Below are 15,260 nucleotides of genomic sequence, written 5' to 3'. Positions count from 1 at the left end.
GACTAAGTCTAACATAAAAGGCTAGAATAAACTGAGATGACCCTGAGTGAGGTAACAGGTCTGTTAACAGATTGGATAAAGAAAAGAAGCAGAGAAAAGAAATATTGTGTGCAGGGAATGAAAAAAAAATGGGTTGACTATAGTTCTAGTAATCAACCTTCAGACAGGATTGGAACAGTTGGAGTAAAAGCAATAAAACAATAAAAGCAACCAAAAGGCAACTAATTTTTCAGGATTTTTAAATTGGAGGGTGGGGAGGAATGACTAACTTGTAGGGCATGATCTTAAAGTACAGTATGCCTAATACAATGAAAATGATTATATCATAAAATTCAAGGAAAATGAAACTAAATGACTTACTTAAATGCAATAGATTTGAATTGTTCATTTAAAATAAGCAGTTTTTTTATCCAGGCACAGACCAGATCTTGAGTTTTCTTAACAATTGAATAATGGTATGTGGATTATAAATTAAATTATAATCCATGTGTATAATCCCTTTTATGATTGGCATGGCATAGGAAAACTACATAGAAAATGTCACGTACTTTTCTAGCAAATATATCTGTAAATAGTTTTTTTTATCTGCTAGAAAACAAGACACATCATTTCAGTGTCTAAAATAACTCTACCATACTTTTCCATAGGTTTCTCCAACATTTTATTACTAGCTAGACAAGAAAAAACAAAATATAAGCAAATAATTGTTGTTCAGAGAATTGTGTTAGAACAATCATTTCTGAAATCTCTGGATTTATTAAATTGATGTTACCATTATAAAAGTTTTAAACAGCCATATCTAAACTATTAGTTTAATTGCTTTAATTACTTTAATCAGCATTTAATTGATTCTGTAATGGTGGTAGTTATAGTTTATTAGTGATAAAAGTTATTATAAAATATAATCAGCATCTTGAATTTATGGCTTGAATTGATAGCATCCTGCTCTTCATAAAAATTGGAGATGATTTGAAAAATTGGAGATGAACCTCTGTGGTTAAGGAGCTAGAACTAACCCCATAAATATAATTTGTTCCTTGTAGCTGGAACTCAGGTACCTATCATAGCTCAGTTGGTCCTTGTATCATATGCTAAAATATTATGGTTTTTTCATAGATAAATTGATTCATTTTAAAGCTAAAGGGTTGAACAAGATTTTCATTTTAAAAAAAAGATGTTAACTACAGTATATTCAATATCAACCTCTGAATAACTTTTTCCGTTCTGGTAGCAAGGTACATCATTCAACAACTTAAGTCCTTGTTGTCTGAAATAAAGATACAGTTGTTTATTTCTAGCTTCTATTGGTTTATCTTTGCTCAACTGAAGTTAGAACTTTTATTTTGTAAATAATTTTGCATCATTGCTAATGGAAATTCTATTTGATTGAGGACTGTTTACCTGAAGTTAATTAGCAATACCTATATGATGCCTGGGGGGGGGGGGGAATTGACATTCTTAAGATAAAATAAATCTCCAAAGCCTGGATCTGTAATTTTTTCAGGATCAAAACATGTTGCTTTTTTTATTGATCATAGCTACTGGTCCCTGATATTAATCAGAGTTGATTGAACTATTATCTTCGAATATTTACATATTAACAATTACTTGGTCCACAAGATAAATTACTGCACCAAACTTTTTTACCATAAGGAACTCAAATCTGAAAGAATACAATATTCCCTCTTTTCTACAGACATGTAAAAATTATATTCATAGTAAATGAAATTTTTAATTAAATTATTATATGAAGTGGTCTTTTTTTCCATTCCAAGAAATCTTTGGGGTTGGAGCTTAAAACTGTTGGAATAATTATTATTATATACACAGCTGTCAGTTGCTTAGCTAATGTTGGCCTTCATTTGCATCATGTTCCTCCCAAGAACCCAGGATGTCGTAATGTAATATTTGTACGAATCCAAACAGTGTGGTCTTTTGTAATTGACAGATGGAAATCAATGCTCAGCTTTTCTGAAGTGCCATCCAAAACTTCTTCCTTGGATAACTGCTGAAATCATGGTCACTTTATTATTATTTTGATGGTTGAACACATAGCCAAATGCTTAGACTGGATTTAACATTTTTACCCACCTATGGAGTCCTTCCCAAGGCACTCCGATAGGCAAATGTTGGTGTTTGACGACGTTAAAAGTATTGCTGGATGTAGGCTGTTCTGGGTAAACCTGCCTATTGCAATTGACCGATTTTGCTGGCACCAATGGTGTTCAAGTGGTTTTGAACATGTTTTGGGATTGCTCCCAGGGCACCTGTTACTATTGGTACTATCTTATGTTTTCTTTTGCCACAGTCATTTAACTTCTGTTGCAAATGTTTGTATTTTGAGATATTTTTTGGAGTAATTAACTGGGAATTCACACAACCTTCTTTTTGCACTGTTCCAGGCAATATTACTGTTACTTCAGATCCATTATGTTTGTTTTACAAATTATACAAATTTGGAAAGATTATATGGGATCCATAGGGCAGGTGCTCACAAAGAATTTATACAAATGCCAACAGGTTCCTAACAGGGCTTTGTACAGGTACATAACCCATGTTAATTCATATAGTAGGTGACCACTTGGAAGAACTATAATTACAAGTGAAACAGGCTGAGGTGGAAGGACTTGTTTATCTGTCAAACCCAACTGAGTGATACCAAAGTGACTTCAACATTCTGCTGTTTTGACAGATTTGACCGCTTGTTCTGTCGAAGGATTTGAGGTCATCTGCTCTACATCTTTTCATATATAATTAATGTTTCTAGGGTATAATTTCCCTTTGGTGGTTGTTTGATGCAATATGATATTTTGACTGTTTTTTTATCGTCAAAAGTATCACTTTATCTGATTTCTTTGTAACAAAAGATTCTAAATATTGGAATAGACATTGCAAATTTAAAGTAATTATGTATGTCCCTATATATGGCTGATTAAAACAGTTACTAGCTTATGTGTTCTTTTATACAGTATTAGATTATTATTCCTACTTTATAAATGATACTAGAGATTTAATACATAATCACTTAACATATGATCTTTCATAGGTTATATGGAAGTAATAATTTAGGCAATGCTCATTCATAAGATTGATTCTGTACAAAAAACACTGTTATATTTGATCAGCTTTTTTACTTGATCACCACTTTGCTTTAGCATGTATTTTTCTTATGGGCAAATTAGAAATTAAGTTTAAAATAAACTTCCAAAAGCAATTGAAGGGCTAAAACTGGTTTGGAAATTGACAAGAGCAGGGGTTCCCAGCCCCCAGGCTGCAGATCGGTACCAGCACGGCTTATTAACCAGGCTTGTTAAGGTGGCAGGCACACAAAGCTTCATTTGAGCATGTAAGGGATCTAGGTTGTGCACACGAACCCAACCCCTCCCCCACTGCCAGTCCTGGAATCAAAAAGGTTAGGGGACCCAAGGACTAGAGTTTATTTTAGAGCACAATTTCTGGTTTGCACACTAAGGCAAGCCATAAATCTGCTAAAGAAAATCTAAATTCCAATGTATTTCTGCTTCCAGCTTTACAAGGAAAAAAATGTGAGAAGCTGTGCATATACCACAGGCACATACCTGTTACATAGAAACTTTTTATATACCCCCCCCTTTGCATAAATTGCATACTCCCACCAGAAGAGGGTGTATAAGTATGCATGTGCATGTATTCAACCTGTTTCTTTGTTTGGTCTTTTTGTTCCCTTTAGGAGAATCATGATGTGACCAAAGGGACAAAAAAGCTACCTTGCATTTTGCAGATATTGTGTATGGACAGTGAACTGAAAACTTTACAAGGCAAATTAACAAATAGCAAGGCCAGCTTCCAAGATTTCTTTCCTGTAATTCATCAAAATGGATACTGTCCTTGTCTCTCAGGGTTGAATTTGCATTTATTTGTATATGGGGTCATTCTTGGCGAGTGCAATAGAGAACCCCTTATCCTGATTGTTCCAGGAGCTTTACTTTAAAACCAGTTCTGAACCTCTCAGCAATCATTAAGCATTCAGGGTGGGAATGAGAAGGGAAGGAAACATAAGATCTGTTCTCAATCCTCCTCCATAGAGGGAAGAAGCAGCATTGTCCTAGCAGATTCCTGCTCTTTTAAAATGTAAGCTCTATGTTCACCCTTGATGTTTTGATATTTCTCCAAAGGAGAATATAGGTTATCATTGTATTAAAAATGGCTGACTATGAACCACTGAATCTTCATACAAGTTTCAGTATAAGCCTTCCATACTTTGACACCATTTTGTACATGGCCTTTAAAATCTGTTTCCCAATTTTGAATAGCTTGTACAGTAGCAAACTAAAAGAAAATGCTTTCTTCGTTGACAACTAAGTCAAGAAGAATTCTTGCCAGGAACACATTGCATTCAAAACATTAGTACAGATTTGAATTTTGTTTACAACTCAGTGAAGCAACTGAATGAATGTGTTTGTCATTTCTTTTAACCTCTCCCTTCATAGTCTCTCTCCAAACCTGGATATCCTAAAATACTGATTATAAGTTACTTTTGTTTTATTTATTTTTTCCCCACCCAACTTGAAGATTAACTTAATTCTGCATTATGGTCTAATTAGCAATATTTAAATAGCAAAAAAAAAATACACTCTCTCTTCAGTGTTTTTGGTCTGTGGTTCATGTTTTTGTTCTTTTGGATTGTTACTCTTAGGTCTGGTCAGTGGTGGGATTCAAAAATTTTTACTACTGGTTCTGTGGGCATGGCTTGGTAGGCATGGCAGGGGAAGGATACTGCAAAATCCCATTCCCTCCCCACCCCATTAACCTGCTTTCCAGCTCTGTTCTCTTGTGTAGGGCAACAAAAGAAGACCCAGCTGATCAGCTGGGACTTGGGAGGCAGAGAATAGATGGGGGCAGGGCCAGTCAGAGGTAGAATTTGCCAGTCCTCCGAACTACTCAAAATTTCCACTATCCAGAACTAATCAGAACCTGATGAATATCACCTCTGGGTCTGATTTGATAGAAACACATACAAAGTACAGTATGAAGTTACACTGTATTAACATTTATCTGGTGTTTTGTCCAAATGTGAAGAAAATATACTTCGTTACTTAATGAAGCTTTGTACGTTAAATGTTAATATGACAATGGGAAATAATTACTAAATGCATAATTGACATAGTTGCTTTTTTAAAGTAAATTATTATTTTTTAAATAAAAAGTTACTTGAATATAGTAGGCATGCTTGCTGTCCCTATCAGCAACTCCTTAAATCAGTTGTGCCATTTCCTGGGCTCACATACAAACTGTGGTATCCCACAGGATTGAATTAAAGTTATGGTGACAAGGCAGCAACATCCAGGCACAAATTTTCTGGGGACTTTATGTTTTATTTAGCATATAGTAAGAATATGACAAAAGAGAACCGGGTGCTGCACAGCTACCATATGTATCCAGAAAAGGCACATCTTCTTTAAGGAGCCATTAATAGATACAGTGGGCGTAACACACAAGACCCAAGGCAGTTTTCTGCTTTGAACTCAATATTATTGGATCCCTATTGATTTATTGCACTAGCGTCTCTCCTTACATGGTTGCATTTCAGTGTGGTAATGAACGTGTGTACATTTATCTTTATTTTTGTGGTTTTGCACATTTAAGTGTAGTTGATGAAAGTTAGGCTGTATGTTTGAATTTGTTATGCAATTGCTGTCCTCTCCCGTAAATCACTGTAGCATGAAATTTACCCTTAGGAATCCTATGGGGATGCAGGGAGAAAAGGAAATTTGTTCTACTGACAATTACTGTTCTGTCAACAAATACATATATTTATTAGACATCCGATGTCCTGTTGGGTCGTCATCTCAGAGATAGTTCCTTACCTAAACAGAAACAGAATGATTATGGGTCAAGTAATGGAAGTGGGAGCGACTTCCGACTACCAGCAGGCTTCCTCATTGATTTTGATTGTGGGAAGCTGGCAAGTGACATTGGACATCTTCCTCTCTCCCTCCCCTCCTTTGAATTCTAGCCAGCTTTCCCATTTATTTTGCTTGTGGGAAGCTTGTGCAAGGAGAAAGTCCGTGGGGAAGCCAGCAGGAAATTATAAGTCCAAGGCCAGCAGGCAGTTAAATGGTGGCTGTTGGGTGGGGGAGGAAGCAAGGAAATGATGGCTTTTCCATATCAAAAAAGTGACATTTAAAGAAGCTGATTGAAGGGCATAGTCAGACTGGAGATTTCATAGTTGTCCTGTATCCCTAAATGTGAGGGGAAATTGGACATGGTACTGGTATTTTTCTTTCTACATTTGTTCACAGGAGAATGGAATAGAGCTTCATTTAATACTAACAGACAAAAAATGAATAAACTGTTCCCATTTCATATTTTCATATGCCCATAAACAGGATATTCAGTTTATAGACTTAATAGACAGAGATCTCTGATTGTGCAGAATTCTAACTAGGCTATAAGATTACCTGTTATTAAACATTTCAGAATTCCTTGTCACATCCCAAGATATTGTTCTGAAATGCATTGACAACAGATAGAACATAAATTTGTTTACGTTAAGGAGAATTATCCACATATTTTTTTGCTTTTTCAATACAAAGAGTGGGTGAGCTTTCACACATTTGCAGTATAGGTGGCGTTGCTTTTTCATAATTTGGGTTGGAAATAAAAGCAAAAGCTTTGGGATCCATTGAAAAATGATCTGAAGTGTAACATTTTTCAGACAAAAGAATGCATATGTAAGTACTTGAAATTGCTTGTAAATAAATTTTGAGTGTCCTTTTCCATTAAAGTAATCTTGAATATGTTCCTCTGATGAATTTGCAAGTTCCTGCTGGCTTTCCCACTGATTTTAGTAATGGGAATTGTGTAGATGTTCTTGGCTAAATCCAGTCTTTTAATCTACCAAAAGTACTAATAAACACTATATGGGACTCTTCCAGAATGTTTGAGTGGGTAATAATTGGATTCTGGTTGTATTATTGATAGTAAGGCATTTGTTGTTCTAATATGTTTACCACATTGTATTATTTTTTATTATATTGGATCCATAGTAACAGTGCAGTGAAGTTCTTAAAGAAAAGATAAATCTGATTGGTACAAATACAGTAAAGAAGAATAGTGTTAATTTTATTCTTCATTAAAATGGTATGCTCTTATGTACTTGTGCCTTCCATCTTGAAATCTAATAAATTTGTTCCCTTACCTGATCTTTTGGCATTTTAGTACCAAAGACTATCTAAAAGCATATTAACTGTTTTCTTTTAAATAAATGTATCAGTGTCCTTTTTTAAAAGTTTTGTTTCCCATCTGATAAACAGGAAATTTAAAACTGTTCTTTATGCCCTGTACTTTATAATTAGATTACATTGGGGTGCTTTAAATGTCCCTTTCATAATCTTTTAACTCTTCCTCCAAAAAGCTTCAACTTAAATATCAGGGTGGAAAAGGACGAATACAACATTAATCCTGTTATTGTTTAATTTCTACTGGATGCTGACTTTCCATCATCATATCCCAAAAAGGCAGTGATGATAAAATTAAGTATGCATTTACTGGCAGTTAAGTGACTTTTTGCAGGAATCAAGTAAGCAAACATTGTGATTATCTCCTACTTAGTTGATGCTTTCTTGTGGCAAGTTATTATGATCCAATCTGTATCCACTCCTTTCTCACCAAATTAGAGAATGTACCACTGAATATAAACAGAACTGCATCAAATAATGTGTTGCCCTGGTTACCAGCCCTGACCAATATTGCCATGCTACACATGCTGATGCAAGACTATCACATCTAATGTGGTCTAGTAAATTTGGGGAGAGAAGATTTATTAAGAGTGATTTGATCTTGCTTGGGCAGTAAAGTGTCTATCTTGGATCCATTTTCATATAAGAAACATTGGAAAACAGAGTCAGCATATTGCCCTCAACAATCTGGGCCTCATTTTATAGATCTTGGAAGGCTGGAAGACTGAGTCAGCCATGAGCCCGTCTGACAGATCGAAGTGCTGGCAGTCAGCAGAATTAGCCTACAATACTGTATTCTAACCACTGTGCCACCACAGCTCTTCAGTAATCAGTTCAGATTACCAAATAGATTCCCAATGCTGCTGACAATCATGGGATATCAAATGTTTTTGAAAACTGTATGATTAACTAGATGGCTTGTATAATTTAACGTGGCTATTGCACTGACTTAATTTAATCATATTCATTCCCAAAATAGAAAACTTATTTTTCTTTATCCTTAATCTGTTTCAGTAATAGTTATGCCCGTGTGCGAGCTGTGGTGATGACCCGTGATGACTCAAGTGGTGGATGGTTACCACTTGCAGGGGGTGGACTAAGCTGCGTCACCATTTTCAAAGTCATTCACCAAGAAGAAAGTGGCTGTGCTGATTTTCTTATACATGGGGAGCGTCTCAGGGATAAAACGGTAAAAATAATTATTATGTCTGTTTTGTGATATTAATTGTAAGTCAAAGGGAAGTAACTCCATAAGAAACAGCTTGCAACACCCTATTGTTTATACTTGTGTGTTTGTTCCCCTACTCTTTTCTCTTTGTGAGTTTGTGTGTGTGTGCACATGCGCACTCACACAGACATATGTGCACATTTATATACACACCTAAATACATTTTAGTAAATGGTTTTAAATTTCAAAGTTCATAAAATGTTCTGGTCATTTGGAAAATACTGTTGGTTGCAATTAAAAATGGTTACTTGAAAAAGCCATTGAATATTCCTATTTCTTGCATTAGAGACACCTAAAAATTGTTTAAAGTGATTTGTAATAATTATCACAATAAGAATTGCAAAATTTGAAAGAGATGTATTGTTGGTACTGTTAAATTTACTGCAGTGTTAAATGTTAAGACCGTGGTCTCCCATGTTGGCTGGGGAAGTTTGGGAGTTGAGGTCCATACATCTTAAAGTTGCCAAGTTTGAAAAACACTGTTTTAAATTAATCCATTTCAAGATAAGAATCACTATACAAATCATAGAAAAAGTGTAAGAAATAGTAAGCAAATTAATTGGAAGCAGAACTCAAATAAGATAAAATCTAATTCATACATTGCCTTTAGCTTTTTAAATTTCATGTCTCTTTTTGAGGATCTGTTTCTTTTTCTCTTTATTTTTCCTTCATAGATTGACTTTGTAATGTGCTTAATGCTCTCTGTCTGACCAAAATATCTCAATGTCTTCTTTCATACTAGTTACTTTTGTATTTAATCTACATTCATTCAAACTCATTCACTCCTGACCTTATCCCTTTATTTTGCCATACATATCCTTTTGCAACTAACAAAAATCTTTTTCCCCCCAGTTAAAATAGACTTTTGCCAGAAAAATGAAATGATAAATTGCAGGAAATCAGCAAACTAAATGGGTTATTAGTTTCCTGTTTGGAATAGAATTGTTCATTAGTATAATTCAGATATCCATTTCTTGCACATTATCATGCTTATAGGTGCAGCTGGATATAACTTCACTGAATTGCTGATAAATAAAGAGCTCTTTAAACATCAAGCACTAGCTTGATGAAAGTTACATTTACATAAGATTAGGGTTTCAACTCAGCCAGAAGGTTAGAGACCAAGATCTGGAATTGGCATTTGGAAACTCCCTAGATGGATTACTTTCTTTAAATGTTACCTATAGCCACTCAGAAGAGGCACTCAGAGAAAGGCAGCTCCCACATAACTGGGAAACCATCAGACTGGCGCATAGTAATCCATGTAATATCTGCCCCCGAGTACTGTTTTGCCATTTAAATTAAATGTAGAGCTTGTGAAATTGCTTTATTCTTATTCTCAACAGAGCAGCAGGTAAATAATATAGTCTTTGAATATATAAAGATTTAGTCATAATCATTAGTGTTAAATATCTGATTTGCTATTTAAATGCATGCTGATTTTTAAAATCATGTATGTATGAAGTGGCCTGTAGATGTGGTGAAGCATGGTTGGTTTTTAAGGATATATAAAGCTATTGATAGAGAGTGGGGTTGCAAATTTAGATCCGGGTCCTTTTCTTATATTGCACATTTTTTGATGCCTACTTTTCTGCCCTTTTGTAACAACTTTCAATCCAAGGGTTAGTTAGAGTTTCTTACATTGTAAGAAACCTGTTCCATGGTTGCCCCTTACAGTTTTGCATAATGTTGCCACCAGCAAAAAGTTGTTAAGAATTTATACCTGAATATCTTCAAAAGTGTCATTTTAGAACCTGAAGCAAATTGTTCGAGTTAAGTAATGTTGGTAAAGTTTTGCATGGGAATAGTGAAATAATTGCTTCGAATAAGCTAAATCATGAAGAATATTTAATATGGATGAGAGAAGGAGTTTCAGTGCATTGTCCAGTTATATATAGTAATATAATCCCACTTAGTACACACACACACATTGAAATTGATGACTTTGCTTATTGTGCTTCTTCTTCTTTTCATCTTCTGTCTTAAACTTTACCACATTGTACTCCTGGCTTTCCAACTAAGCAATCCCTTTAGTACCATTGTTTCAATATAGTCAACAAATGGCACTGCTGCTGCCATCTTTTATTGACCCTTTTATTACCTGAAGAAAAAAGGAAATCTGGATTTCAAATATTTTTCTTTGAAAAGATATTACCTTAGCTATCAAGTCAGAAAAAGCAGAGAACAAAAAGAAGGGAAGCCACTACCAGAGAGCAAACCATAGGAGAAGAAAGGAAGGAAAGATTTGGTGAAGCAGTTTGTTTGCTTTCAGTGAAGAGGAGCTGTTTGTTACTTCTTCTGTACCTAGAACTGAGTATACAGTTCAGGAAATCAACAGACATTTGCTGTTTTCCAAATGATGTGGCCACTGTTGGCTAGTTGTAGAGGAAGGAAAAAGTGATAGAATTGGAAAGTCACTATCTATGGTACTTCTGTGTAAGGTGTGTCTTTATCCATCATTAAAAATGTACGAATGGAGAACAAGACGGCAACAATAATCATTCTCCTATCTGAAAATATATTACCATGTATATATTTGGCATGGACTCAAAGGTTCTGAGCAGCTAGAATGTACTTTTTATGATTTCTCACCATTTTTAACAAGTACAACTTTTTTCTTTCAGTGTAGTATGTCAACAGTACACTATTATAAGAAAAGTTTTGTAAAAGCTGCTTTGAAACAGTAATTAAGATGGAGCTAGCAAAAAATCTTGCTTCCCAGTAAGGCCATTATTTTGTCATTGCTGCTATTCCTTTTGCAATGTGTTCTTGTGTATATATGTACAGAATCACAAGGTAATACAACAATCAGAGGAAATTCTGACTTTCAGTTTGGGCTTCTTCAGCGACAGACCATCTGAGAAAATCTGAGATCGTGCGCAGTTTCGATCCATGCTCGCTGCTGGAGCGCCCTGATCCTTTGGATTCGGGGCTGAAGCCACCCCTTAGAGGTGGCAAAGAGAGGGGAGACTGCCAGCTGAGTCGAGGGGAGCTGCATCTCCTCCTTGGCTGGTCATTACTCCCTTTCCCAAAGGCAGTTGCACCAGTGGTCAGAAATGGCCACCTCAAAGAGGAACCCAAAGGGACAAGATTAAGCAAGAGGGAAGACAAAGGGGAGAGCTTGACAGACCAGGCTAAGCAGAGGTAACATCTGAGCAAGAAACTAAAATTATTAAGAGTGTTGTTCCCAAAAGAAGATTTTTTTTAAAGTTTTTTATTTTAACAACAAACAAAACCACATAAAACATACAACATAAAACATAAAAACATCATCCTTCTTCATAAATTTACAAACAGTGTATCAGTTGGTTTACCACTTTTTTTGTGTGCATCCGTTTCCTAAACGCTAATATAGTTATATTACATAATAACTCATATTATCAATCAACAATTGTATAACCTAGTATCATTACTGAGAAATCATTTAACTATAATTTTATTAATTCATACTTTAATGAAATAACTATAATTTACTTAATTTATTTTGCAACGAATTGTAAGATCATACCAAATCTATCTTAATAAGGTTTTATAAAAATAATATCAAAAAAAATTATATCCTAAATCTAAATATTCTATTATTGTGTTTTATTATCTAACCATTGATAAAAAAGATCCCAAACTTCATAAAATTGTTGATCTTCTTGTTCTCTAATTTCACCAAAAGAAGATTTTTAAAGTGGCAGCGAAGAGAGGGAAAAGGAACAAATGAATGCTAAAAAGAAGAGATTTCAGTAAGAAATTTGTGTTAATTTACTCTGACACTAACAGGCAATTTTAAGCTGAAATTAAAGTGTCACAGAGAAAATAAAGACTTTCTGGATATTCTAAAGCCTTCAAAAGGAGGAAAGTGGAGGGAAAAAGCAAGGGTGGAACTTCGAAACAACAGAGAGTACCACCTGGAAATAAAAAGAATTAACTGTGAAATTTTAACAAGACTTCCAAAGGATATATTGTAACTGAAACTTTGTTACAAGATAACAGAGCCCCAGGAAAGGGAAAATGGAAAAAAGGAGCAAGAAGAAACAGTTTTGGATTATTTGGTAATTTTTGGAAGTTTGGGTGTTGGATTTTTAGTGGTTTGAATTAAAATTAACCAGGTAGGTTGTTTAAAAGTGCTTAAAATGACAGTACTCCTTGACGAATTAAAAATGGAACCTTAAGAGAATAAAAGAAGAGTCGCAAGAGGGAGGAGGATCCTTTGGCTTTGTACTTCAATTCTTAGAAATGGAGATTATGAACTATGAAAAACAACAAGAAATGCTTGAAGAACAAGAAGGGCTGGACAAAGAAGAAGCCATCTTTGATGACCAAACAATTCAACGTGGGGTAAAATGGAAAAAGGGGAGAAAGGGAGTTAAAAATTCAAGATCTGAGGAAACAACTAAAATAAAGAATAGTCTGAAAAGTAAATATAACATTAGGAAGAAGCAGAAGATAGGATTACAGAGGGGAGTATCAGAGAGAGAGGGAGACAAAAAGGGTGATGAGAAAAAGATAAAAAGGAAAAGAAGTTATAAGGGACAGAAACAGGAAATAAAGAGGGGAAACGTACAAGAATTAAAGGTATCAGCCTATTTAAAAGACATAAAGATAATGGTTAAAAATATAAAAAGAGGATTCTGCAAGGGTACAAGAGATAGTGTTATATTAGAAATAGTAATGAGCTAGAAAATATGAAACATAGGTAATTTAAGTGAAAGAAAAAATTGGTATTGTTATGTAATGGAATGTTTGCTAATAATTAAATGAAATAAAGAGAGAAAGGGAATAAAAGTAAAACAAGAGGGATTAAAAGGAAGGAATGAAAATACTGTAATTGTTCTTAATGATTTATAAAATACAATTGAAAAGAAATGTAAAAGATTTATAATGAAATCAATATCAGTTGTCAGGATGAATTGGAATAGAATAACCATTTTATTCATTATTGTTATATAATTTTTCTTTTTTTAGAACTTGTGTGTATTTTTAAGGGAAAGTACCAAGTGGAATTTGGTTGATAGAAGTTATATGATATAAAATAGACATTAGAAATTGAATGTTACAATTGTATAATGTATAAATTAAATGTTTAATGAGATTTGAAAGGATAACAATTATAAGATATAAATAAAGGTGACACACTCTACTTGGTAATCATAGGGGAAACTTTGCTTTTCAATGCCTGGAAGGAGAGGGAATTGTTTTTTTTTTTTCTTCTTTTCCCTTTCGGGATGATGATGGAAAAAGAACGTATGAAATTGTAAACAGGACAGACAAAAGTACAAATATAATGACTAGAAAGATATAGAAATTTAGAAAAAGATACGTAATTGAATTAGAAAGGAATGAGATAATCATAAATAAGGTTGAGGAAAGTAAGGGAAGGGAAAAATTATTGAGAAATTGATAAAACAGTGACAAGATACGAAATTGAATACAAAGATGAATATGTTACTGAGATTATGTATGGAGATATGATAACCTGGAATCATGCTGCTCTCAAAAAAGATATTTTATTTGTATTATGTTGTAAAAGTAAAACTTTTATCAAAAAAAAATCAGAGGAAATTCTGATTAGCACTGATATCCAGAGCCAGTGAGAGAAAGAAAAGATGGGAGAAAGATTCAGCAGACAGCTGATTCGTCATGGGGGGAAGGCTGTCATAAACCACTAATTATAGGTCAGACTTAAACACTCATTAGGTACCCCTGCCTTTGGTTTTTTTAGGAGTTGTCCTGTCATTCAATGTGGATGGACCGGTTTCCATACCTTTATTTTATCTTACTTCTACTCTTCAGCCCTGTAAAGCCTCTTTGACTGGTTGACTCAGTCACTTCCAGCCCTCCAGATACATTGAACTTCCCATCTCAGCATTCCTGGCCATCCCGGTCCACTAGGTTCAGGAGTTTAAGTCAAGATGCTCAAAATCATGAATTGAAACCTCAGATAGTAAAGTGGAGTGAATTTAAAAGGAAGGCAAAAAGGAGGGATTGTACTTCACTTGATTTTTGAACCTTTAAAACCTACTTGGCATTACATTATTAAACATTTTCTTGCAGCAATTCACTCCTGAAATTAAGAATAGAACTTAACTTGAAACAAACATACATTAGGATGTGCTTTGATGTATACTTGCTGCCTGTCTGTTTGGGTTGGGTAGCAAGAAAGAGGTCCAGTTCAAAAGAGCAATGCATTGGAATTTAGACAGGGGAAGAGAATTCTGTGGGTGTGACTCCATCACATCTAGAAAGCACAAGATTAGAGAAGTCTTATGCAAGTAAGATCTTTTGAGTTATTTTGCTTTAATTGAGAGTACTTGTGGCAAAATACTAGGTGTACTTTCATGAATGAGAATACTTGCTTGACATGTTTTTGACAAACAATCTTCCTGGTATCTTGAAAAGAGATAGCACTGAGGAAATGAGTTTCACTTTGGAATGACAGAGACTATTTCTGGACTTGTTTACCCAGCTTGTTTAGACCTCTGTTGGAATGTAAAGCAGTTTTTTTTTCACTCTTTCTGCACAAAGCACCCTTGACATAATTGCACACTTCCTCCTTCATTATACTTCCCTTCTGAGATCTGGCTCCAGCCAGTCTAGTTTGAACAATTACCTTCCACTCTAACCTGGACAGGTCTGCTGCTGTTTTAAGCTATGTAAACATTGCCTGATAGTTCCTTTTATATGAAGCATTAAGCAGGCACGCAGGTTTCAGTATTTTAGATTGTCAGATGCTATTGCTTTTAAAGTGATACTTACTTTGCTTTCCAATTTTATAATGAGTTGGTTTGTTGCCTGTTGCATATCTTATTCTCTGTTGCCTT

At 34.6% G+C, this 15,260-nt stretch overlaps 1 protein-coding gene across 1 annotated transcript in view; it reads left to right on the top strand.

Annotated features, from left to right (window-relative positions):
- SPRED1 (sprouty related EVH1 domain containing 1) overlaps positions 1–15,260 on the top strand; it is an 80,288-nt gene that overhangs the window by 42,703 nt on the left and 22,325 nt on the right. Inside the window, exon 2 of the mRNA XM_026710479.2 lies at positions 8,235–8,409. Coding sequence (XP_026566264.1) covers positions 8,235–8,409 — 175 coding nt within the window. The remainder of the gene's footprint in view (positions 1–8,234; positions 8,410–15,260) is intronic.

This window comes from Pseudonaja textilis, chromosome 1, assembly GCF_049901715.1.
Source record: "Pseudonaja textilis isolate UNSWEBS1 chromosome 1, rPseTex1.2, whole genome shotgun sequence".
NCBI lineage: Eukaryota > Metazoa > Chordata > Lepidosauria > Squamata > Elapidae > Pseudonaja > Pseudonaja textilis.
This window is presented reverse-complemented; position numbering and strand designations above follow the sequence as displayed.